The sequence below is a fragment of the Pseudomyrmex gracilis genome, unplaced genomic scaffold (assembly GCF_002006095.1).
Source record: "Pseudomyrmex gracilis isolate BER0280 unplaced genomic scaffold, ASM200609v1 scaffold_181, whole genome shotgun sequence".
In the NCBI taxonomy this organism is placed as follows: domain Eukaryota; kingdom Metazoa; phylum Arthropoda; class Insecta; order Hymenoptera; family Formicidae; genus Pseudomyrmex; species Pseudomyrmex gracilis.
Window position 1 is genome coordinate 225261 of NW_018020765.1, and position 26867 is coordinate 252127.

Genomic DNA, 26867 nt, shown 5'->3' on the forward strand with positions numbered 1-26867 from the left:
GATCCAACAGATGTGATCCATCTGTGACTTGATGATTGATGACGATCGGAAATTTTCCACTTCATGACCTGATATTTTACTTATTATTTATTAATGTCTCTTAGTTTTCTGACTTTTCAATTTTTGACTATAAAAGTTTTGCAAGTTTTATAATTTGACTTTTTATTTGCTAACTGCTTAATTGCAAGTTTTACTTTAACTGTTTTGACTTTGACATTTCTTATTTTTACTAGGACAACACAGACGCGCGCTACACGCACGCTATTGTTGTTTTTATTTTAACGTGTTGTGTCAGTAAACACAGTCTGTGAACAAACCGCTATAACAGCTAGTATATACGTCTTCCAAACTATATAATACACATTAGAGAAATGTCAGAAATAACGCATGAAAATCAAAGTCAAAAAATAATGAGAGGGAAAAGTGAAAAAACAACACATGACTAAAGTCATGTGTCAAGGCGGAGTAGAAAAACACCATGTAACAAAAGTCACGTGACAGGGAAAACAGTAAAAAAGAGAATATTATATATATATTATATATATAATATATAATATTCTATATATCTAATATTCTATATCTATATATAATACACACACACACACACACACACACACACACACACCGTAATCACGTGACCAAAGTTAGTGACCCCGCCGTCGCGCGGCCGAGGTCAGTGACCCCATCAAGGTCACGCGGCCGAGGTCAGTGACCCCGCCAAGGTCGCGCGGCCGAGGTCAGTGACCTTACTGTAGTATGTATATAATACATATAATACAATATAAAGTATAATATTATAAATATATAATAAATTATAATATATATTATTTAATGTTATATATAATATAAATTACAGTCACGTTACTTTAGTCACGTTTTTAATTTTCTCCACGTATACGACGAACTGTCAAAATCGCTTTTCTGTCATTATTTACTCTCTTGATTTTACCGATTCGATTCGACTCGACTCGGCTCGATCAACCAACCAATCAATCGGCAACGCGGAAAAGAAGCAACAATAGATGCGATACATTCGATTTCAAAACGCGCACTTCGCGGTCCAAATGGATTTTTTTATATAGGATTAATTTTTTTTCTGCACATGAACTTCCAAAGATTTTTATAACAACATTGCAATGTGTTTTGATACTCAGTGTCAGTTTTGACTCTCTCGGACCATTGACACGCGGCTACAATTTTCGAAAATTTGATACATGTAAGGCGTGTAAAGTTAAGATCACTCTCGATTTTTAGTTACTTTATAGGATATATTTATTAATATTTTTGTACAGTATATAAACAACTGTGTATTGTGTTGTTTATGTAAATTGACTGAGAATGATCAAAATAAAGTCATCGAAACAGTTTATATATGTACATTTAGAAGAAATTTAATTTTACACTACCACCGGCAAACCACAGCTGTGTTAGATTGATTTTGTTTTTGAATGTTAATATTAGATCAGAGTGCAAATAAAATACGCCGCATGAAATTTTTACTTCGCAATCACTTTTCGTAGATATAATGTGTGCTTTTTAATAACGTGAAATTGTGCGAAACCGATTACACACTTCGCGTATGTGTTTCGCATTTTGTACGCAAATATAAATGTCACGGAAGTTCATCACGGTGAATGGCGAAACTTGCTGCAACGTAACCGCGAGTTGCAAATGACAAGTCGCGTGAAACTATAAAATTATGAATGCATTTGTTTAACTCGCTTTCACGTTAGATCGGTGTAACGACGTTCAAATACCACGCCACGGTGGTATTATTTTTGTTCTTTTGTTCAGAATACGTGTGTGTTACATAGCGTCTATGTGCGTGCGCACAAACGCGCGCGAATACTTTCAAAAGCTATTTTACCGACGCGGTTTTAATACGGCCGGTGTTAATTAACTAAAGCAACAACTAATTTTTCGCAATTTCATAAAAATAAAGAAACGCACACGATTGTTCCAAAGAATGTACCGAGAGCGCACACTTTCATAAAGTTGACACTACAAAATACACTTGGCAAAAAGTGTGCGTTTCACATGGTGGATTACTTTGTTCAAACGTCACTCTCTGTTCTCTTGGACAGAGAACCTGGCAACCGAATGACGACGGCAAATTGCGTGCGATTTGATATTTCCACGTTATTCTATGACTATTCTATGTTACAGAGAATATCGCGTGACTCCCATATATCCTGTCTCGCATCGAATGACGAGCCGTTTGCACACAAATTGAACGAAAATAATCGGAATCGCGCGCGCCGATGATGATTATATTTGTTTATTTTCAATTACACGTACTCTCTTAAAATTGGAACGGATTACATGACGAAAACGTTCGATTTTTCGAACAAAGAGAGAAAGAGTCGCGTTTTCCTTTTCGCATAGCAAAAACGGTGTAACTAAAATTTCCGCGCAATTTTTCAAATAAAAATATCACCAGACGCTCAAAATTGCACTTGAAATCAATAACGCGAAACCGAATGATATAAAAGGCCGCATTTTTATTTGCCGTACAGAAAAAAGAACCAAAGCGATCGAACGGTTGGAAAAGCGACCAACGGAATTAAATAAAAATCGGTATACGTGCAACATTTATCCGAATATAACGAATTATCAGCTTGCACAATCCCGGCGTGCGCAGTGATTCTCCGTTAAATCGTTCACTAGCGAAAATTCATATACCTCGGGGACACGATGTGACGATTTAAACCGCACTACAGCGGTATTTCTAACAATTTCACGGTAGTATACGTTTTCTAGGTGTTTTATATATAATATGTATGTATTAAAAATCTATTTTTAATATATTTTTATCTGTTCGCGCAAACGCGGAATTTTTTATTCTCTCCCAGTTATACTTTACATAAATATTTTTTATTTGGAAAATAGTTTCTACATTTTTTTCTATATTTTTGTAAATTCGCAGATAATATGTTTAATTTTTGCGTTAAAATATATATTGTATATATATATATATATTATACACAACATACCGCGCGCGCGGAACATATCTTCTTACATATCACTAGTCATTTTTATCTGCGCGCTGACGCAAAGGACAATGATCCCGCCCGTCCTTCGAATGCGCGCAATTTCAGAACTCGTCTCGAAATTGAGTTTTTATACTATATGTATGGTGGAAGCCCGAATGGAAGTCAACGGCCCCCGACGCGCGGGGAGAGAGAGAGAGAGAGAAGCTCTTTTTTTTTACAGGTGAATCGTTATGATCCTATGGTTTTTATAGAAGCAATTTGCATGCAGAGCGCGCGCGCGCGGCGCATTGTGCGCCAGGTAGATTGAACTTCTCGAGGTCAATTTAAAAATCCCGCTTCATTATTTTGCGAAACACGACGTGGATGTCGACGCGCGAGCGAAACTACCCATCCGTGCGCGCACAAAAAAAAAACAAAAAAAAAAACAAAAAAAAAAAGAAAGGAAAGCGGCTTCTCTCGCTCTTTTCTTCCCGTTTACGTGAAAGTGGCGGCAGTTCCCGGATGATGCGCGCGCGAGACGTTTTCCTTAGAAGATTTTCCGTGGGAGAACTTCGCGAGGCGAGAGAGCCACATGGAAAAGATACGATTTAAACGGCCTGTGAGATAAGGGAACATCGCCTCCGCCACGCAGTTTGCAATAAACGCAGATCTCTCGTCGCGGAATAACCGAGAGAGAAAAGGAAGAGAGGAAGGATCTTAATAACACGCGGGAAATGCTCACTCACATGCGCGATGTATGAAACTTGTGTGTCAAAAAAAAAAAATATACATTAATTGATAACAACAAAGTAATTTTACCGTTTATCTCGATTCAATTCGTATACGATAAAATTTACTATAATTTATGATAAAATTTAACATAATGTTATAAAATCAATTTAATTTATAATTTTCTCTCTTTTTACCGAAAAATGTACGTGATGCGCGTTATATAAGTAGGAAAATTCGTTTACATCGACGCGGAACGATTTCGCGCACACACACACACACACACACATGTATAAAATTAATCTCTTCCTAAAATTAATTTTCTCTTTTAAAAAGATTGTTTACCATATAATTCAATTCGATATGTGCGAGTTTGATGAGTCACATATTTGTATTCTCATCGTTGTTTATTTATTTATATTACTCTCGCGCAGAAACAATGTGAAATAAAAAAAAAACTCACCTCTTTCACTTTGTCCCTTCGTTGCCTGGCGATGGGATCCTTATCCTCTCCACCGACGATTACTGGCAGTTTATCCGAAGGCGCCGGAGGCACTGTTTCCAAAGTCGTTTCTGGTTTATGCACAATCAACGATGAGGAACTACTTGTACGCACTCGCGACTCACCCATGTCCGGTTTTTCTAATGTCTTTTGCTGCTGATACTCCTCATCGATCTTCGCCTGAAAATCCGGCACATCGAGAAACGCGTTTCGCGATTATCACAAATGGCACGCGCAAAGATCAATCTCAACTCGTAAAGAGATAAATATCGCGGGATCGAAACGCGCACAAGTTGAAATTTTACACATTAAATTATATATTTTATTATATTATAGATTTAATATATATTTATTTATATAAAACGAAAAGGTAAATTTTAAACCAGAAAAAATTAATTTAAAAAAACATTTAATAACAATGTCAATGCGTGCGTGTTAACGAGAAAACATTTGAACATTTATTTATTTAATTATGATTTGAGCACGCGAAGCCGATGTGTTTTGCATCTTTGCGACTGATATTTTTTTTTATATCAGGTTCGGTATATCAACGATAATTATGCAAATGCGCGTCGTTGCGATACTTGTTTAAACTTTTTCGATAAAAATACGATCCAACTCGCAACGCGACTCGTGTGTCTAACGACCACGAGATGCCGGTTGCATTTTCTGTGTAAACAAGATGCGGTGCGTGCCATTTGAGCGCGAACCAGATTCCGCGGAAGCGCGCTCCTTTTCGCCTCGTTCACTACCGAAGAAGCGCGCGCGCTCGCTCTCTCGAACACCTCACCGTTATGTCGCCGAGGAAAGGAAACAACAAGAAGAAAACCGCTTTCGCAAAGAAAGCACAGCTGCGACGACTACGACTGTGTTTTTGCTCGTTCTCGCTATTAGATTCATTTCCACGACGCTCGATTTCTCTCACAGGAGAAAAACAAAACTTAGAATGTCAATAAACGAAGATCGGACGGAGATTTCGATGTAATGATGATGTATATATATAAAAAAATAACACGACGGCGTTGAAACTACGAAAAGAAAAATTCGTGTCGAAGATATTGTTTTGCTATAAATCGCAATACCGTTCGTAAATATACTCGCACGTATATACATGTCGAAAATTTGTTGCTTCTTCGGCAATAAATAAGTGAAAAATTCAAGGTTTTTGCGATATGATATTTTATGTCGGTTTTTATCGCGTTTTTTTATGTCCGTAATAACCATTCATTTCCATGTGCCAACGTCGCAACGCGAGATAATTTTTCCACGACGCTCGCGCAATCAGAGCCGCATCAGCGGATCGCATTTCGCTTTCGTATTACGTGGTCTTTATCGAGTTTGCGATACTCGGATTTTTCGGATCAAGAGTCACGGTAATGCAATCAAGTCGCGCGAGACACTTCGTTATATACCTCTTGTAAAGCAAAAACTGATAAAAATTGATATTTGTGAAAAATGAAATATAAGTGTATGATAGAAAGAAGAGGAAGAAAAGCAGAAAGTGTATGTGAGAGAGAAAGAGAGAGGAAAAGAGTGAGTGAGCGAGCAAGAGAGAAGCTCTTAAAAATCGACCGCGACGACGCAATGCGTCGTTCTGATTAATGACGAAGAACCGCAACGTGCGTGTAAAACACCGAGAGAGGCAGGATATCTATTTTTGATTATTATTATTTCTACAAAAAAAAAAAAACAAGACAATATAAAATAACGACGAAAACGAGTCGCGCGCCTCTGAACGAGATAAACTGCATTTTCATTCGCGCGCTTATCTGTATATCAATTAACGCGTCACGAAATATAATTTACACTCAGCAATTTTTTAAGTGAAACAGATTGTAAATTAACGTTTGCGGCGTCTCTTCGATGCCTTCCGTTCAATTTCTCTCCCCGTATCTTTTTTTCTTCTTTCTTTTCATAATAAACAAGTCATGTTGAAAACAAAATTTGAAAAACTCTCTTCCGAATCGATAAGTGTTCGAACACGTTTATCGAATCGCGTGGCGATGCGAGAATCATTCCCTTGAAATTTCCGAGTCGATATATTTCGTCGCCTTACGAGGGCAAGATCACGGCGCGGCCTTGTGCTGACCTAACCTACTCACGTGAAGGCGAAGGAAGAAAAAGAGCGCACACGAAACGGTTTCTTCGACACACACGCGGCACGAGATTATCACGTTTGCCTTCCGCATATTCCGATTCCGACACTGACCTTGAACGAATTCTAATAACCGAAGCAGCTGAGCGCGATCCGATTTAAATATTGTTCCGCGTATTTGGTCAGTCTTAAAAAAAAAGCATTTAAAAATGATCAAACATAATCGTGTCGAACACGATTCCATACCGATCCTTTATCTTTCTCATTAATTTATTATTTCTTCAACTCACAAATTCGCGTCCGTAAATTCTTAAAAAGCGACGGACGACTATTACATAAGAGTAAAATTATAAATAATGAATTAATGCAAATTGAATAATGTGAATAAATTAATTAGCCTGCTACTTGATTTTCACGCGGCAAACAGCGAAGTGCGATTCAGCTAACTTCACTGCGCTGCTCCGAGAATCGATTGCGACGTGTGACATTTAAACGCGATTCAGCTATTCATTCACATAATGTTGTGTACGCGCGATGTGTCAGATTTCGAAACACACAAGCGAGAATTTGTGAAAGATAAAGATTTCCCATTGAGAAAAGAAGCCTTGAACAAGAAACGACAACAAGCGCGGGATTCACGTCGCGCACGTGCGTCAGCCATGCCACGTTACAATGGCCGTATGTAAACAAACAAGATAACGTAGCGTATCGATAGTGAGACTCCGATTGTAAACGCCGTGTGTTATAAATCCCGGAGACACGCGCGCACGTTTCTCGGAAACGTGAGAAAATTCTCCGCCGCGCGAGAAAGATCGCAAGTCGCAGTGTGACAGCTGACCGCGCGCGTGTTGTCTTTTTCAACGGGCAAGGCGTTCGAGATGGTCGAGAATCGAACGGCGGTTGGGTCGAACGCCGTTTGGGTTCGACCCGCGAAAATTCGCACCTGCAGCTTCTGCTTGTCCTCGACGAGATGCACATCCTGATGATCCCGATCCTCGTGGCCCGGCGGGATCGCGTTCGGATGCGCGCGCGAACGCGAATCCTTGACGTCGCCCGACGCGTGCGGCGGCACCGGCAGTAACAGCTCCGGTCCGGCCTTCTGCATGCGTTGGTAAACCCGCTGATAGACACTGTTCACCGCGGCGGTGCCCGTGCGAAAATCGGGCAGGAAGAAGAACGCGAAACACACGACGCCGAACGTCAGGAACACGAGAAGGATCAGGTATCTCTCGCGCGGACGGAAAGACCGTCTCGTGAACAACGGCACCGGCACGCCGTTCGCGAAGCGCTGATACGACGGCAGCACCCCGGTCGACGTGGTCATCTTGCCGCGTTAAGCACGACACTCCGGCAACGTCGTCGCCGCACTCAATCACCAACGTTGCTTGCGAAATACGCGAAAATCCTTCCCGTGCACTCGCCCGTTTACGCGTACACTCGCACGTCGGACTCTCAATCGTCGTACGCCATTACGAATAGGAGCACCACCTGCGTGGTCTGCGTGACAACTTCGCGTCGCAGCCAGCGCCCCCGATCAGCTGACGTGGCGAGCGCGGGAAACTCGTTCGCGTGGGAAACGCGCGAGAACTCGTTTTATCGATCCGATTGTTGTCTCGTTCGATGGTAATAAGCGGATGGTACTCGTCGCGCGAATCAGCCGATTTGTGTGATATTTCAGTCGACTCAGCGAATAAGAACGATACTATGCGGTTTACTGTCCAGATTTAGCAGATTGTGCCGTTTTCGAGCGCCGATGTGCTCTCGATGATATGTGGCGCATTGAAACCACAGACGGAGTTAACGTACACGTGTGTGTGTGTGTGAGTGCCCGACACACGCGTACAACTGGGATAATTGCGCGCGAGACGATAACAATCGCGAGGAATGCGAGAGATAATTCGAACCCTATCAGTTCTGCTCCGTAATCAATTAAAAGTATTTTACGAACAGAGCCGCGCAAAATACTTTTACTCGCCGATTAACGTCGCGACGTTACTTACGTACGATTCCAAATGCTCGAAATGCTGATATCTGCGCGCGAGAAATAGCGGAAGTTGTACTCGCGTCGCGCGTGGCGGCCGTGAACTGCCGCCAGAATCCAGTGTCCGAAGCGCGCGATATTGCGATTCTCGAAATATCGAATCGACGCTCGTGATATTAAATATGCAATAATTGATACAATGTTTGACATTAACAAAAGCAAATAAAATAAATAAATAAAAGCAAATAATTTCTTTAAGAAGATAACACATCAACTCGATCAAACCCAGGGACTTATTACCGGTATGATTTCAATACCGGTATTATACTAGAGATTGTATACCGTTACCGTTATAGTACCGAAACCGATATGTACCGAAAACCGTAATAAAATACCGGTATTATTTCGGTATTCCTACTAATGGTNTTAGATAAGTTAATTAAAGCAATTTTTGTTGCATAATTAATCTTCCTACCGCTTATTGGACTTATAGACCGACAAAATATAAAGACGCTTTTTTTTATAAACCAATTGAAGCAGCTGTTTATTCATGCTTTCTTTTATTACGTAGCATGACTAATGTAACGTGAAATTTTTAACAAATTTGGATATTGATAAATATGTCCATGTGTATTTTGTGTTACTGTTCTTAATTATATTAATTATTGTTACTGTTCTTAATTATATAAAAAAATAATAATAATTTAAATAATATTAAGTTTCTGTGCGGCAATTTTTTATGAACATTATATTATTAAAAAGTGTTATCAACATAATGACAACACTTATAGTTTTAAGATATTACTTTTTAAAAATCACGAAAAAATTATCGGTAATTATAGGTAAATATGGGTAAATATACCGGTATTATCGTATACCGGTATGACGTCATACCGGTATTTCTGCATTTCGGTTTGCATAAGGGTTTTCATAGTATTACCCAAAAATATCGCTAAAATACCGGTATTTTGCATACCGGTATAAGTCCCTGTTTGATTCAAACCTTACATTGTTCCGTTGCCATGTCGCACGTTGCTCGCTACCGTATATCTTGTTCCGTTTACAGGCACACTTATCGCGCGTATTGTAGCAAAGTTAGTTCTCACGCCGTTTCTTCAACACGCGCAGTCGTTGCGTTCGAAGCGACGCGCGAGCGCGAAATTTTGTTCCTCGCGCGGGAGAGCGGCGCAACGGCCGCGATGCGATTTCGTCGCGTGATAAAAGCTCGCTAATTAACATTTGATTGCGTATATCACCTCGCGCTCGAGGATATAATCCGCGACACTCTCTGATAATTACGCGCGAGACGATACGCGCGCGAAGACTATACGAGAAAAATACGAGATACAGATCGTCCGCTTCGCGCGTCCGCCATGACTGTCTGCGCGTCGCGAGACGATATCAATATCGAAGCGCGCGATACTGCGATTCTCGAAATATATCGAATCGACGCGCGGCAAAGCGCGCTCACACGTAGCGCGGAACAGAACCAAACGAAGTTTATTTTATTCGCCGCTAGTTGATTTTGCTTAGTTCGCGTGTAAGAAACGTGAACATCGCGGCGCTTGTGGACGAGATTGTTTCGACGTGTGCGCATGTCTGAAGGACAATCATGAGGACATTTTGTCACAGAGATTTTTCTTGAACACGATGAAACACGTTCGATTTGTCACAATGAGAGGCTCGAAACGTTTTTCTTTTCTTAAGAAAGCCACATCGTTGCTGCGACGCGGAAAACTTGCGGACGACTTCTTCAGGCTGTTGTTCTTCAAAAAAAGTAAGTCTTTTTCAATCTTAATATATATTTTACGACGAAATATGTTCAATTTGCAACAAAGAAAAGTCTGCAACGTTTTCGTTTATTAAAACAACCACGCGCGAAGCGAAAACACATTGCCCGCGACTTCTTGTTCCAAAAAGTATACGATCTTTTTACATGTTAGTGGATATTTTACACAAAATGAGGAATGTAACATCAAAGACGTTCAAGTCCGCTCCAAACAAAAGGAAGATCCAAAACATTTTTGTTTATGAAAAAAAAAAAAAACGAAAACTCTCCACCATATCGCAACGACGCGTGCGAAGCGAAAACACAAACGATATTGTTGCAAGGGTACTTTATTTATTTATGTCACAATAAAAGTAAAGTATTTTTAAAACAAAATACTCATACAAAAAGTATAAAATCTATTTGTACATCGAACTAGCACTCGACGGAGATAATACACAGTTTAAACGCGATTGTTCGTTAATAATACACAATAAGAGACGTTTGTTTTTCGGGAGGTCGTTAATTATAACAGAAAATAAAAAAAAAAAGAACTCCACGCGTTCTCAGAGATCAAAGTTTCGTCCGTTTCTATCTCTCGCCAACATCGAGCTCTTTCCTTAATGCGCGATGTGAAAAATGTTAATTACATTATAAACTTTCTACTCTAACAGAGATACAGTAAGTTCCACGTAGCATGGTCTAGTATCACAAGTCAACTCTTTCTCTCGTCTCGTCTCTCAACAAAAACAAAAAAAAAAAATTATGACGCGTATACAACACGGAGCGCGTACAAAGTTCGTGGAAGCTTAAAAAAGTAAAAGTGTAGATTCGTACAACTGTAACATCGGCTCTCTTTCTTTTTCATTCTCTTTTCAAAAAAGCATTTAGTAAATTCGTCTATTTACATGTAAAATGGCTACATGGCTACGAAAACATGTGTGACAACTAACTTTTCTCTCTCTCTCTCTATATATATATATATTTAACATATAAACTATAACAACTAACTAACGTAGATAGGTAGATGGATGCTCTATTTGATATATAAAATTGTACATGAGTATAATAACGTATGTAGCTGCACGATGAGGGTCTCTCGTATTCAATAGTATTGTCTAATATTTATAAACACAAAATGAATTAACAGTTATCAAATATTCCAATGAAGGTCATTTAACAGAGAATATATCGGATTTTAATATCTAAGTTTTTTTTTTCCAAACTTTATACGCGTGGCTATCCAGAAAACTTTATAACAAGTTGTATGCATGCAGGGAAATTACGTGTTCATTTTCAACGTAATTGTTGTCAGTTTTTTGTTTGTTTTGTTTTTACGCTTATTTCATTTAATCGCAATTACGCGTGGCGTATCGAACATTTCTAACACCTCACGTTTACGCGAGAGCGTCTGTCGATACGCGTCAGTTAATTAACTACTACGGGAAAGAGAAGACGCGCGGTTTCTTCGTTGTGGAAGCTCGACGGAATCGGCAAGTTTTTCTCCACCGGAAGGAAGTCAGGTGGTTTTGTTGCCCGCTCGAAAGCGGGACATGTAGAAGTCGCAGTCCGAGCAGTAGAGCGTCGGTTCTAGCACAGTTCGCTTCCGACAGAGATTGCAGGGCGTTACGCACGCTCTCATGGTGTTCGCGATGCTCGTCGGTGTCGGTAACGCGGACTGCGTCGCTATTGGCTGCGTCATCATCGACGGGACGACCTTTGTGGTCGACATCGCGAAGTGCTTCGACAACGGCGGATGCTGATATGCCGGATACTTCGCGTTCGGTTGTATCTGACCGTTTTGCAGGGCCTTGGGATACGTCTGATTGGACATTGCGGGGTTCTGATCCACCTTCTGGGGTGGCAGTTGCCGCGGGTAATTGTCGTGCCGTTGCTGATAGTTTTGCGCGCTCTGTTGTTGTTGTTGTTGTTGTTGTTGCTGTTGCTGTTGTTGCTGCTGCTGCTGTTGATAGGACGCGGACGAGGTCGGCGGCGGTTGATATTGCGGTGGCAAAGGTTGACCCATTCTACCTTGCGAGAGAACCGTCTGATAGGGATGACCCTCGTAGGAACTTTGAGAGTATTGGCTCGGATACGGACTCGGCGACTGATTCGAGGGATACGAGAATTGCTGCTGCGAGTGCTGGACGGTTATCGGACTGGCGTTGTGAGACGACGGGATTCTCTGATTCAGAATATTCTGCTGGGTCTGAACGACCGGCTGCTTGTTCAGCTGATTATGCTGTTGTTCCAACTGATAGTACGCGCCGTAGCCGTTTTTCTGAGGTGGCATCTTCTGCTGGATGCCGTTCGGAATATACTGTCCGTGCATCTGCGTGGGATAAGGACTGGCCGGCTTCTGCGTCTGCGACAAGGGAATACCCTGGTTCCTCGGGTGGGAGGTCTGCGTCTGCGGATACATCGACTGGACGTACTGCGAGTATCCGTGATAGTATCTGATCTGCTGCATCTGTGGCGAATAAGACGCGGCGGACTTCACGGTGTTGGCGGGCACACCGGCGTAAGGCTCCTTGCGATCGATCACGTCTTTACCGTCGTTCCCGCCCGGCCCGCAGGGCTTCTTGTCCGTCAACGAACCGATCGAGTCGTTCGAATTCTGCCGTCCGAATGTAGGTTTGATCGTATCGGAAATCGGCATTGGATTAACGCTTCTCAACTGATCCTGGAACGGTGTCGCCGGTATGCTGTCGGCTTCGCTCTTCAAGGGAAGCGTCTGTTGCTGAAACTTGATCGCGGTGTTCTCGCGATTCATCTCCGCCTCCTGTCGGCTACGGATCTCTCGCAACACCTGAGCGGTTTCGGGTTTGTTCATCGCGGAGCGCAGTACCCTCTCCAGAATGGGATTGGGTATGTACGAGTCCTTCTCGTCGTCCTCCGCCGTTGCGACGAGCACCACCTGGTCGCAAAACGACACGCTCTTCTTCTTCCCTATTCGTCGTTTCACTTTTCTCGGAGCGATGTCCTCCTCACTCGGCAGTATCGTCGTGTTCTGAATAGTGTTTTGCATCGCCACTTCGCTGATGTCGTCCTCCGGATAGTCAACGGGCAGCCCGTTCTCGTGCGGCAGTGTCAACGACATGGACAACATCGCGGCATTCAGTTCGTTCTGTTGAACGCCGGGATTGTTCAGTGGCATCATCGTGACGAAGTTGTTCTGATTAGAAGTCGGTTCGCAATTGGAATTCAGAACCGGTTGAGAATTTGGCTGAGATTCCATCTTCGTGAGGACGACATTTTCGGAAGGTAATTTGACTGGTTTTGTCTCTTCTATCGACGTTTCCTGAGGTATGTTTTCCGGGGAAGTGCAGTTGACATTCTGCTTCGATTGGGGTTTCACGTCCGCCTCTGACTTCGTCGCCGGTAGCAACTTGATTTGTTCGAATCTGGCGGCCATATCTTTCACCGAAGAAACTGTTCTCGGGCAATCGACAACGTCACGACCCTGATCGTAACCTTGTCCGTTAAGATTGTTCATCATCAAGTCGCTGGTTCTCCTGGCGATGGTCGGTTGAAGTGTCGTTATCGTCGGAGTTCGAACTTTCTGTATGTCCTGATTTGACAACACGTATCTCTTCGTTTTTCGTTCCGCTTGCTTAGCCTGCAGTTCCCTCAACCATGTTTCACTCGACGATTTCTCATCCTCGTGTTCTTTCGATTCTTCTCGTCGTTTCTCCTCACCCGCGTGATCGGCCAAGATCTGCTCCCGTTTGCTCTGCAACTGCGCCAATAGACTGGTGATCTCGAGTTGTTGGGCGCGCTGCTGTTGTGGTTGCTGTTGTGGTTGAATCTGATGCTGTTGAGTCTCCTGAGACTGCTGAGTCGGCTGCTCGTCGATCGGAGGCGGCGGCGGCGGGAAATCCTCACTAGCCTGTCTCGAATGTGACACCGAGTGGATCGATGGATAAGGAGGGGGTGGAAACTCTTCGCTCGGTTGCCGGGAATGTGAGACATTGTTGTTTTCCGGATAGGGTGGTAGAGAATCCGGCTGGAATTGTTGCTTGGAATTGTTTGAATTGTTGGAAGGATTTTGTTCGTTATGTACGTCCGCGCGAGTCACAACAAACGTCGGTTCGTAGAATATACCGTTGGCGTACTGCACAACATCATCCTGGATTCTGGGTTTGCTGTTGTAATTCGTTTGACCGGGAATATTGGCGTTCGGCTCGTTGTAGGACGGTAGAAAAGGTAAAGAATGCGATTCCGAGGAGTAATCCGCGTAATTCGAGTTTCTGTTCGCTGCGTTGGACGTGTTGTTGGTGTTTATGTGGTTCCAATAAGCATTGTTTTGATCCTGCGATGAGTTAGGTGCGCACCGACCGTCCTGCAACGGATACGCAGCCTTGTCGGGCTGCTGTTCGCTGTGCACTTCGCCCCCTGAACACTTAGACTTGCTAAGCTGAGAAGTGGTTCTGAGCGGAGGAGGTGGCGGTACCTTGGCTACGTGCAAGACCTTGCCGGCGCTGCCGTGGAAGCTCTTCCTCATCAAACGACTTCTCTCGAGATTCGGATTGCTCGTGTTTCCGGCCGCGCCGTTTCCGGTGAACTCCAGATGTCCCTCTGACAAGTAGCCGCTCAGCGATTGGCCAACATCGTTGCCCTTCAAACCGACGCCGGAATCGTCCATCGACTGTTTCGGCAGAGTGTTGGAAGTTCCCTCCGTGTTCGTATTTGTCTGACCGTCTTGTCCTTCCCGTAGATCCGGCATGCTTCTGTTTTTCCTCTTGATGAGCCCACCCATGAGCAACTTCCTGCGTATCTTGTGCTGCTTCTTACCTTGTTTCTGCTCGACTATGGCCACGTTATTGGATTGCGCACTTCTGGTGGTAGCAGCGTTGATTTCCTGCGCAATTTCCTTGGGTTTTTCAGCTTTCGCTCCTTTCGGAGAGGGTGACAATCGGGACGGCGCTATCGAAAAGTCCTTCGACACATTTTTGTTCCTCTCCTCGCTCCTCGCGCGTTTCTTGTCCTTCTTGTCGTCCTCGCAACGTTTTGCACGATTGAAGAGACCGGTCCGTTGCGTCGGACGATCGTAGAGCATGTATTCCTCATCTTCGATAACGTTTACCGCGGTCGCTTTGCTGCGTAAGGTTTTCTTCTTCGGCAGAGTGGCGTAAATCTCGATACTTTTTGTGGCCGGTTTGTCCGCCACAGCCGGTGGAACGTTCGTTAGAAGTTCCCGACTGTTTTGCCGAGAGTGGTTGCCTTTGTCTCGCGAACTCTGCCTCGAGTGCTGACCTGATTTACTGTTCTCTCGCGAATGTCGTCCTTCAGGAGGTCCTTCTGAAAATACAAAGAACACACACACACGTCACAAATACGTTCGCTCGTCAAAAATGATCCGCAACTCACTTTTTTTTTTTTTTTTACTGTTCTTACCTTCTTTATCTCCGTTAACGGTTACTTGCTCCTGCAACATTCGCCTGTGCAAACTTCTTGTTCGCATTACGCACGTGTTGTGTTTCATACGTGCTATCGTGATTGTGTGAGGATTGTTATACGGAGCGTCCATTGCCGCACGGGCTTTGCTACTGGCCGCGCTGCACAACGCCACGGCCGTGTTGAGGTCGCCGGCGTCCTCGGCGGCGCGGGACTTGTCCAGCAGCGCGTCCGTCTCCTTACACAATCGTTCGCAATCGTCGCCCGACGAAGGCTGATAACCTTCCGGTATTTGAGCAAGCTGCGAACAACATTCAAGTTGCAAACAAGAGCTCACGATCTCTTGTAGCGATTAAAATGTATTTAATCGCCGCACTTGAAACTTTATGTCCTTGTTTGTTATTTACCTGTAAGTTGTGTTTCAAGCCCTGTTGAAGCGGAAGACTGTCCGTGGAGGACAACGAGTACGAGTCGTAGCCGGCGTCGTAATGACCGCTGCTGCTACTCGACAGTTCCCCAGACTTGCTGATCGGGCTCTTCGGCACGTTCGAGTTACGTTGCATTTTGTTCACGAGATACATGTACGAATTGTCCATCGTGGTAGACGAGCTCGACGACGCGCTGTTGCGGTCGCCGGACCAGTTACCGGAGTCTCGTCTTCGGGGCACGTTCATGTGATCGGGAATGCTGATCCCGTCCTGCGGCGCCGAACCGACGCTCAGGCTGCGCGTCAGTTGCATCTGTTGCTTCTTCTGCTGCTGCATCACGTTCTCCACGGCACGACGGCTGATATACTTGGAGTCTATTACACAGTCAACCTCGTCCACGTCCTGTGTTACGACATTAATTCAACAAAATTACGAGAGAGTTCTCCGATAAATTTTCTCAAAAAAAAAAAAAAAAAAAAAATCGATCCGATAGAGATAGTCAATGAATATTTTGATTGTCGCAACGCACCTGATTGCCGAATATGTTGTTCTGAATGTCCGTGAGATTCTGATAATCGCTGTAAACGTTCCGCTGAGTGTAGAGATGGGGCGGACTGTCAGGATTGGGTGTGATGGCACGCCTGGCAGTGTTGTTGATGGATGGCTTCTCGGGACTAGGTGTAATCGAACGGCGGACGCTGTTTTTCGGGGAGGTCTTCAGAACGTTGCTGTTCGGGAACGGGACAACAGTCTTTGGAGCGTTCTCGGTATTGACCGGAGTGCCGGCGGGCGTCGCGTACAACAACAACAGAGGCTGGTAACGGCCTCTCCTGCACTTCTCCACGACCTGTTCCCATCGGGATCCGATCTCTTTGACAGTGGCGTCGTCAAAGTAGATCCATACCTATGAAAAAAAAAAAAAATATATACACATTCGTTCAATTCATTTTTCCACTTCAAATTTAGTCGCCAGTTACGAGACGTTAATATATAAGACGAGTAATGATCTGACCTTTAATTTCGTGTGAAAGAAGAAGGTGGAATAATGTTTTCCGTAATAAGTAACCACTCCCACGAGATTGTGCACGGTGGATGCGCCCCATCGGGAATCCACCACGCTGTGGAAGACATCACTGAGCCGTAGAGACGTGCCCACGGTCGCGAAAACGTCCATGATGTGCTCCAATGACGGCCGCTCGCTGTCCCAGACGACACCGACGGACACTATTTCCGGTCGGTTCATCAGAGTTCGGCATATTTGAATTTTCGCGCCGCAAGAACTCTGAACAAAGAGAATTGAAAAAAAAATGTTTTTTTTTTATCACATAAATTTTTGTCATTTATTCTTCATAAAAACGTAGGCTTCGAACTCGGATTCTTTGAACGAATTTCATTATCCTACTTTCGAGAGAAAGTTCCGATCGAATGTAAATTCTTAGAAAGAACATATACGTGAAAACCGTGGTTTCCATGAGTCAGTTGTTTCATGTCATATCGTAATCTTCTCTTAAAGAGATTAAATTCTTATGAAACTCTCTCGACGAAATGTTAGTCACAAAAGAGAAACGAGTGTGTTCTCCAAAACGAACGTGTGTGCAATGTTCGAGACTCGCTTACCGGACAATCACGGATGTCGCCCATTCCGCCGGCTCTTCGGAGAAGCTGTCCGAAGAGATCCGGACTGTTTCTGGAATTCAGCGACGTTTCGTGAGCCTGGGACGTGAGCGCCGATGCGGACACGTAATGAACCATCTGCAAAATCAATTTCGCAAATTTTATTTTCTGCTTCGTTTAAGCTCTAAAAAAAAAAAAAAAAATCCACAAACTCGAAGAAAAGAAATAATGGGAAAAAAGGAAAGTTTTTCCACGAAAATCTCGAAAAAAGAAGAAGGAAAGAAAAAAAAGGAACAAAATCAAGGACTAGACCATGTTCGTAAAACGGCAGGTGTGTTTGGTGGAAAAAAAAGAAGGAACAGGAGGGTTCCGTGCATCTGAAACGAAATCTACACGGCGAGTCTACATTGAAAGAGCACCTGGAGGGACGGAAAGGAAAACGGCAGGAAATCACTACATAAATTTGACCGAAGCTTGTGAAATTCGGCGTCTTGTGCCTGACGTCGGAAAAATACGCGCGAAAATTTCGAATAAATACAAGTCGTTTAACATAAACTTGCGAACAGAATAAAAAATACAACAAATCATTCGTACTTGATAAAAATAGCATATTTTTTCTTTTTCTTTTTTTTTTTTCAAACGTCATTTTCTTTCAAGGATCGTTTCTTTCGCGCGCAATAGAAGAAACGCGTAACGATAATTACGCACGTACCTGTGTAAAAGGCAGCGGCTCCGATGTCGCGCCGCAGGCTCCGCAGACGCTTTGCTCGACGAGCGTCATGGCGAATTTCTGATGCGGCACACAATGTCTCGCGCTGCACATGTCCTCGGCCTCGCCGCTCGCAATGTGTAGGTGTATACGCAAGAGAATGTTTTCCTGAAATTGAAAAAAACAGCGCGTTGCACACGCATTCCTTTGCGTTTGTTCCGTCGCAATCACACGCATTCACACAAGGCCAAAACGTTAAACATTCAACGACGGCTTATTTCTCTCTCTTCTCCGCGTGCGGCGTTGCACTTATTACAATTTTAGATTTGATGAGGAAAAACCATATTTTCCAGCGAAGAAAGAAGCACCGGTCGTTGAAACACACCTCGCGTGTGTGCATATTTTTTAACTTAATATATGATAAAAAAAAAAAAAAAAAAAAAAAACTATGCCAGCTGTTGCACACACAAGTGTCATTTCATGAAAAATCATCTCCCCGGGAGAACGTTCGCGGAATAACGGTACACCGCGAGATTATACCACTGTGTCCTTGCATCTATTGCACTTTTCGCTGTGTGTGCAAATTACCGACTTGCATTGATATTATTCAGCCGACCGGTGTGTTGACACACATGTACTGGTGTTCAACGTGACTGTTGTGTAAACGAGAAAGTATAGTGTCGGTACAAACCCGTCGGTACTCGCGGATTAAAGCCGTAGAATCGTTATTGCTAGTTCGAATCTTGTCCATTAGATATCATTAGGAGAAAACGTTCGTTCGGCTTCGAGAAAACAAAACAAAAACAAAAAAATGAAAAATAATATTCGAAAAACAGGTTTTTCCGCTGAAGCGAGAGAATCTCCGTCGCGAGTAGAAAGAATTTATTCGAATATAATTCAAACCGAATACTTTTGAATATAGTTTCGCCGCGTTAAATTTGTTTATTTATTTACGTTATACTGTAATTATTTATTCTTACGCGCTTAGGAATGCAAATCTCCGCCGCTTGATTGTTTCTCGAAGAAATTAGAAAGTTAAAAACCGCACTCGAACAATATCGGCAACGAGAGATCTATCGCGAGCGGTGAGTACAAAAAGAAAGAACCGCGTTGAGCGCGGTACGTTCGATTCTGGTCGATTGCCAATTGGCGTGTTGCGTCTATCGGCGTCTATCTCGTCGCTTCGATCAGAGGCAATGGCATGTAGAAAATCCAAAATGATTGGCACTTACGAAACATTCCGCCGCGTCGTCCATAAAACCGAGCTGGAACCTCTGCTGGTCGAGGAAGCTCACGGCGAGCGCGCGACGCAGCGTGTCGGGCGGCAGCGCGCTTTCCTGCGAAAACTGCAGCTCCGAAAATAGATCCTGAAACGAGACAATGTAACGAGAGGATTTAGCAGGGAGTTATTAAAAAAAAAAAAAAAAAAAAGATGATTCCACTGAATCTCGTGGAAACGTCGAGAATACTCGAGACGCCAAAGTTACACGTAAATAAATAAATTACATCACGGTTATTATATTTCAAGCGTTTAAAATTCTTCGCGTGTGTTTGAAGAATAAATTTACGCTGAGACCGGCAAGAAACGTTTTTTTTTTCGCGAGGATTTCGCAAACGCGACGAAGAGAGAGAAAATGTTTGAACTTTTCTTGCGCGCGAGATATGTTACGTGAATCTTTGCATCATCGCCGATAAGAGACCGCGGGGTTGTCTGATAAAATCACACCGCAACGCTGAGCCTACCGCAGTGCTCTGGTTCCTTCGCTCTCCTAATCACCATATCCGCGAGATAATGCAGTGCACGAATAATTTCGCGATGTGCAAGCGAGATTTTGCAACGCGCGTGGCGTGTTGGAAGAGAGATCTCTAGAGAGAGAAAGAGACGCGCGCGCGGTACATCAACCACACGTTACCCCGCGATTTTTGCGACGGCTCGCGTAGCACCGTGATGCATGGTCAAGAGGTCAACTAGAAGTACCGGTCGTAATTCGCGACCTATCGGCGGCAGCCGGGCCTGCTCGTGGATTTCGCAACTAATCTCACCGCGCCGCAATTGCCGAGTTACGCGTAGAAAGTCGGCGGTGTGCGAGCGACGCGTCGCTTGCTTAACGCGATGTTTCCGCAAAATCCGTGCAACAAACGCACGCAAAAAAAATAAAGCGAACGGGCTGAGAACAAACGCAATTATCGTGCGAAAGCGAGGCAATCGAAATAAAATAAATATGAAAAAAAAAAAAACTAAATACCATAAGGATGTGAGAAAAAAATTAAAATAAACGATAGAACGAAAAACGATTCGATTTTGACGATTTTATGAGGCGAATCTGTGTACGGAAGCGCTCGGAGTACGTGCCAGTCATCCTGTTACGATCGCGTTCTGAAGTTATCGTCGAGGTGGTACCCTATATGCGTGTTCGCGCGCGCGCGCGCGTATGTAGTTACGCGTCAATTCGCGTTTCGAGGTGAAATTCCTCAATGAAAGTTGCCGCATGTCGCGCGCTAACTGTTTGCGGGTGATGGCGGCGGCAGTGACAGATGTTGTACGTGTGTCCCGGTCGACGTAAAAGCGATGATAGTAACGGGCACACACGTATAACATCTCGCCGGAGAGGAGAAGGATGTGGCACCTGTTCGAGACAGGTTCGCCGTCTGACGAACCAGCCGGCGCGCGCTCCGCGGCTGCGTCAGAAATCGCGTCAAATCGAGCGAAATCGAGTGAATGAAAGCACAGCGCGATCTTATCGGTGTCGTTAATCCCAACCGAGCGTGTAATCTGTCGAGATTAAAAATATAAGACACTTTTTTTTTTTTTTTTTAAAGAGAGAAAGAGATGTAATATTTATTTTCGCGTGTATAAAAAAACAGCTGTTGTAAAATTTGCAAATGACTTTCGATATCGCCGATATCTCGCACGCCATCGAACACGGAAGAGAGGAGAGTAAATCACAACACCGACGTGTGCGTTTTCTTTACAGATATGCTTTCACACGCCCGAGCGCATTCTCAGGAGCGCGCAGTTTGCAATAATAATTTGAGAGAAACCACCGTTTCGAGCGGTCCGGATCTAATGACTCATTTCATTATCGATAATTTATTGTAACTAGATTATAATTAGAGGAGCAATCTTATAATTAAGAAGGAACCTCGTGATACACCACTCGAGGAGAGCATCGGTGCGACTTTCTAAATTAGCTTCGAATTTTAATCGCAGAGCGAAACAAATGAGAGCAACCGTACTTTTTTCAGATCGCTCAGATCGATATTAGACACCGAATCCTCCTTCTCCATCCCACTGTCCTCCCCCTCCTCTTTGGTTTTAACCGCCACCTCGACTTTCGTGTCATTGTTCTTCGTTTCCTGTTGAGATACGAATGACGACGTTGCCCTCGCCGTTGTTCTTGTCGTTTTCGACGTCGTCGTCGTCGCCGCCGCCGCCGCCGCCTTCGATATCGGCGTCGTCGTCGACGATGCCGTCGACGCGTTCTGACGAGTTTTTATCCACTTCAACATTTTCGGGAACTCAAACTCGTTCTTTCTGCATTTCTTCAACTTGTTTTGAGCGACGTTGATTCTTCCGCTTCTTCGTTTTTACAGTCTCGCGAATACATTGACTTCGAATATGAGACAAATTCGCGCGAGCGAAGTATTTTCCAACTTGCGTTCGAAACGTCGTCGATACGTTCCCGAAATCGGAACGTCGCGGAAGAACGCGAGAGAGAAAGCGAGTCTCGCGAGCAAAATGTGTCGAAGACAAATACGGACTTCTCACTCCAGCCGAAGACGCCACGTGGTGTGCGCTTCCTTGGCGCGACGACGTTTGTTTGCAGTGTCTATACGCGACGCGTTATTCTCTTCCTCTCCGGCAATATCGCTCGGTACACTTGTTCCCCGTAACTTCGCTCCGTATTTTCCTTTGTGCTCGCGCGCGATCTTCGTCTTTCCGGACGATAACGCGCATATTGTTCTCTTCCTCGCGGCGCTGTCTCCTCTTCTTCAAACGGCGCTGTCTCCGTTTTACGCAGAGAGATTAGGGATTTTATTGTTCGGCGCGTCTTCTTCCTCTTCGTACTACTTTTTTCTCCCGTCTATCTCTCGACATTTGGATTTCTCTCTTGTTTTTTTCTTTTTTTTTTTTTTTGCGCGCGCGAGTTACTGAATAAAATGTCGCAACGTCGCGATAAATGCCGCGAGCGTTATTTCGAGAAGGAGAGGAGACGCGCCGAGCTTTGAGTAATAACGCGCCGCGCAGTCACGGCGCATCAGATAAACGAGACAGCGTTTAAGAACACGAAACGGCGACGAAGAAAGGAGACGAAGAAGGTTGACGATGAGCAAGCGGTTGTATCTTAGGCGAGAGAGGCCCACGGGGCAGATGCTTCTTCGTAAAACGAGCGAGAGAGGGAAGAGCTCATGTCCGAGCGACTGCATATGCCGGATATGCCGGTGGAAACCCGTTGTCGGATGAATCGTATAAGCCGCGATTAAAAACGTAAACTTGTTTAGGCGTCCGAGCGACGATCACCTTCCTTCGGATAACGCGCGCGCGTGCGTTTAGCATTATTATCGGGAGATCCTCCTGCGCGCTATCTTCCTCCGAGGTTTTCCTCTTCCGAAAACGAGTTCGCGCTGATGACGTTTTTTCGCGGAACTCGAGGAAAGTCCGGAGAGAGTTCGCCGGAAGAATTTTCAAGTGGTTTCGGCGCGAAATACTCTCTCTCTCTCTCTCTTTCTCTCGGCAATGAATTTGCGATGATGCGAGGATTATATGAGGATCTCTTCGCACACGTGACTTCTCTGTTCGCGAATAGTTTTTTTTTTTTTTTTTTTTTTCGTAAATTCGGACACAGACACACTTTTCCAAATAATTCAGCAATTTCCGAAGGCTGCCGCCTCGAAAACCGAGGAGTGAAACGCTCGCGCGAGCCTTTGCTCGACGCGCACACGTGGCGTCTCTCGTTCCGCGCGTTAACTTTTTAAAAGGAAACAAATATAAAAAAAAAATTCTTTTTGTCACAACTTTCTTTTGTCTTTCTTATATCCAAGGTTTTCGGTGAGTTATTACGCGCACTGCGTTCCGCTTATTGTTATGTACATACACTTGTGCACTTTTCACGAGATAGTATTGTGTGTGTGTGTGTGTGTCACGGAATCAAACGATTACGTCACAAGTTCCTCCCTTATCAGTGTTTTCCTCCGGATAAAGAGTGTTTCCTCCGCTCGAGGCCGAGTCGCGCGCGGAGAGAAACGTGGCGAGAACGAGCACCCGAGAACTACCTGCACGCGGCGCGGCGTGCACCCGTACCTGAAGCCGAGCGACTCTCGGTGTGCGCTGGCGAATATCCCCCACCTCTCATCTTGGCTCTCTTCCTCTTCTTGCTAAGGGGCCCGCACACAGTGTTCCCCTTCACGCTTCATCCCACCTTCCGATAGACGCGAGAAGCCAATGACGTCACCCGTTTAGCTGTCCTACGTTCACCTACCTGGAGAGCGACCGGGGCCCAACCAGGACCGTAGAGACTTCCCGGAGTGACTTCCTATCTTTTTTTTTCCCCGGAGAGGTGAACAATTCGAACAATCAATTGCTCGTCTTCTTTGCTCGTCTTCTTTGCTCGTCATTTTTTTTTTTTTCGCGCGAAAAATTTCGTTTCGCCGCAGTTGGTTTGGTTGGTTCTCGCGATTCGAGTCGCTTTTTCGATTCTGTTTTCTTTCACGAGAGATATTAATAGCTCGGTTGTTAGTCCGTCCGTAAGTAAGAAAAATTCACTCATTCGGAAGGATGATAAATTCGAGAGTACCCCCTCGCGGGCGATTAGATCCCGCGTCCCGTTCCTGACGCGTCCCGTCTAGCTGAGTTATGAGAACCATAAGAAACAAGTTTGCGCGGCGATATCGTAGTGAGTATGTTGTACATACACATACATACGTACAGCGCTGGCGAGCCGCGGACGGAATATATGAAAGACACGTAATAGGTTGCCACACAGGTACAAACGCTTACGGACAATTGGGTTCTCCGGTCGCGCTGATATATGCAACCGCGTGGGACGAAATATCGGGGACAAAATACAAATTGGGTGGCGTTTGGTTATTTCTCGCCTGTTCTCGCGGTAATACATTATATACATATATATATATCGCGAAGATTAATTTTGCGGCGACAAACCCGGTTTAAACGTCCCGGCGACGTTATTCAATCAGAAGCGTGGGCAATGAGTGTCGCGTAAGCGAAGTAGCCACTTGCGTGGTACGGACTCGGAACGTCGTTTCCTCCTTCGTCTGACGCGACAGTCAAATGCAAAGTCTGGTTCTCGGTTTTGCTTGCTTGTAAAGCACTCCGGACGAGTATTTAAACGGTATAATAGTTAGGTCTATCTTGTTTTTCCCCTTCCAATCTCTCGTAAAAAAAAAAAAAAAAAAAAAAAGATAACGGCAATTAAGTAATTAAGCGTCAACATCTCTCTCGGGAAAGGTGTGTAATTGTTTTGTTCTTGAAATAATAACAATGAGGAAGAAACGATTCGATTGTCAAGAAGAAAGTAAACAAAAGTCGAGAAGTGATAGCGTTTCGACGTGCAAGGTCGAAGCAGCGATTAGCGCCGGCCGGAAATGGCTCTCTCGTGTGCTCGACAGAAAATGGTAATCTATAAACAAAAAAAAATGTCGTTTCTCTTACCGCGTAAGAACCGTTACAGATCTCTCGTTTATTTTTGTTTTTTTCACAGGCGAAATTGCAAGATACATATCGAGTTATTCTAAAACAAACTAACGGGGTTTTTTTTTAGCGACACCGATTAAAACGCGCCGTTAATTGACGACTCTATTAATTGCATACACACGAAGCCAATTATCGTCGCCAACTATACAACAATGTAATATACATTCGAAAACGAATACATATACAAATAATGCTCGAGAGCGCATCGTCGATACGATCTGTGCTATTAGAGACATATTGTATACGGATCGTATCGCGCGGCGGCATCGGGGAAACCTCTCGTAATTCGATGACTATATAAATTTTTAACGCGCGCAAACATCTCGCTTTTTCAGAAACGTCTAAGATAAAGTAAACAGAGGAAGCACTTTGTTTGAGGAACTTGTCGCCTGATAAATAATCATAAGGCTAAAACTGCATTGTTTGCGTAACGCAACTCAAGTTTCTGTTTTCTCTTCCCGGAGTTACCGGAAGCAACGGAACTCGGTTCGGTCGCTCTTAAGTAATGAACCTACCTGTTGATAACAGTTACAACATTGTTTTTTTTTTTTTTTTTTTTACATAAAAATTCGATTTTTATGTTTACAACGATTTTGTCGATTTTTTTTCTTCAGTTAAAGAGTGAGAAAATTCAGATTTATCATTCCTCTTCACATTGTGAGGAAGACGAGACACGTGAGTGAGAAAACTCGTGCGCGTTAAAAGATTCTCGTAACACCAAAGGATTCTCGCCTTCTTCTCCTCCTTCCTTTTAAAACCGCGTTCCTGATGAATCATCTCACGCATTCCATATCGCGGGGATGAATTTTTCGTCGAATTAGACGATGAGCCCTTGCGTTGGTATGCGAGAACACAATCTCTTTTTTTTTTTTTTTTTTTGATCTCTACAATCTTCACATAGTTATCTGGACCCGTTTAACGTATCGAGATAGTCGATCTAGAAAGTTATTCGACTTAGAAAGGTATTAAAATTAAATCGCTCGCTTTCAACATTCATTTTACTATTATGAAATTATAGACAAAATCTAAATTTTTTTTTTTTAGGTATTTTTTGTGTAAATAAGTGTTCAGAAATGTTGAGCGTATTTATAAAATGTATTCAGATTTATCTCGAAAAGACGACACAAATATCTGAAAAATGTGAAGGAGAATAGTGCGTCGTGAAAAGCTTATGGACGATAAGCGGAACAACAGGTAAACTTGGAGACCTATAATTTTTCTAGTGAGGTTTGGATCCATGTTAAGTTCATCGTTAGAGAGAGATAGTACATCAAGGGTTCTATGTTAAACACATACCAGTGGTTTCTAAGCGTTACCTGTCCAATAAAAACTCTCTGCGTACATTAGGACCGGACTCATATCTATTTACCAACGTTTCAAGTATGACAAAGTTATTTATTTTTCCAAATGTATTTCAGAAATTGTGTTACAAAATCGAATATTTTAAATTTGCACAAAAATTGTGTTTTACAAAAAATTAAATATTATTAAAACAATAATTGTTAACAAAAGTGTTACAAAAAATTAAATAATTTTTATAACGCAATTCCTGCGTGGAATATAAAAATTTAAAAAACAAAAGAATTTTGTAAAACTTTGAAAAATAGGTGTGAGTGAAATAAAAAAAATAAATGTAAATATTTTAACATCTATAGTATATTTGCATCGGTTTTTTACACATTTGTTGAAAATTTCACCAGCTTATTTACTTACCAAAATTAAACATGATTGAATTATAAAAAGTGACGAGAGAAAACATTCGGTGCAAGTTTCAAAAACAAATATTATTTATTTTGTGTTATGTACATTCGAGAGTTATGTAGTTCATCATTGCGCTGAATGATTACCCGGTTGTGCAACATTTATGTCAAAAGTTGCGACGCTTTCTGGCGGGAAAATCAACTTGGCTGAATTAGATTCAGATTGCGGTAATTTTGGACAACAACTGCCGTTACCG

General features: G+C 43.5%; 1 protein-coding gene across 4 annotated transcripts in view; it reads right to left on the bottom strand.

The window, feature by feature from the left end:
• Positions 1–10402: 10402 nt before the first annotated feature.
• LOC109858018 overlaps positions 10403–26867 on the bottom strand; it is a 63542-nt gene continuing 47077 nt past the window's right edge. For 3 of the 4 annotated variants that reach the window (XM_020434899.1, XM_020434900.1, XM_020434901.1), the window contains 8 exons: positions 19428–19562; positions 18199–18363; positions 17490–17624; positions 16885–17154; positions 16402–16776; positions 15852–16274; positions 15445–15745; positions 10403–15348 (listed from right to left, as the gene is read on the bottom strand). In XM_020434899.1, the coding sequence (XP_020290488.1) occupies positions 11567–15348; positions 15445–15745; positions 15852–16274; positions 16402–16776; positions 16885–17154; positions 17490–17624; positions 18199–18363; positions 19428–19562 (5586 nt within the window). In that variant the 3' untranslated portion in view covers positions 10403–11566. Of the gene's footprint in view, positions 15349–15444; positions 15746–15851; positions 16275–16401; positions 16777–16884; positions 17155–17489; positions 17625–18198; positions 18364–19427; positions 19563–21432; positions 21534–26867 lie in introns of those variants that run through there. The other variant, XM_020434902.1, reaches the window with a different exon arrangement.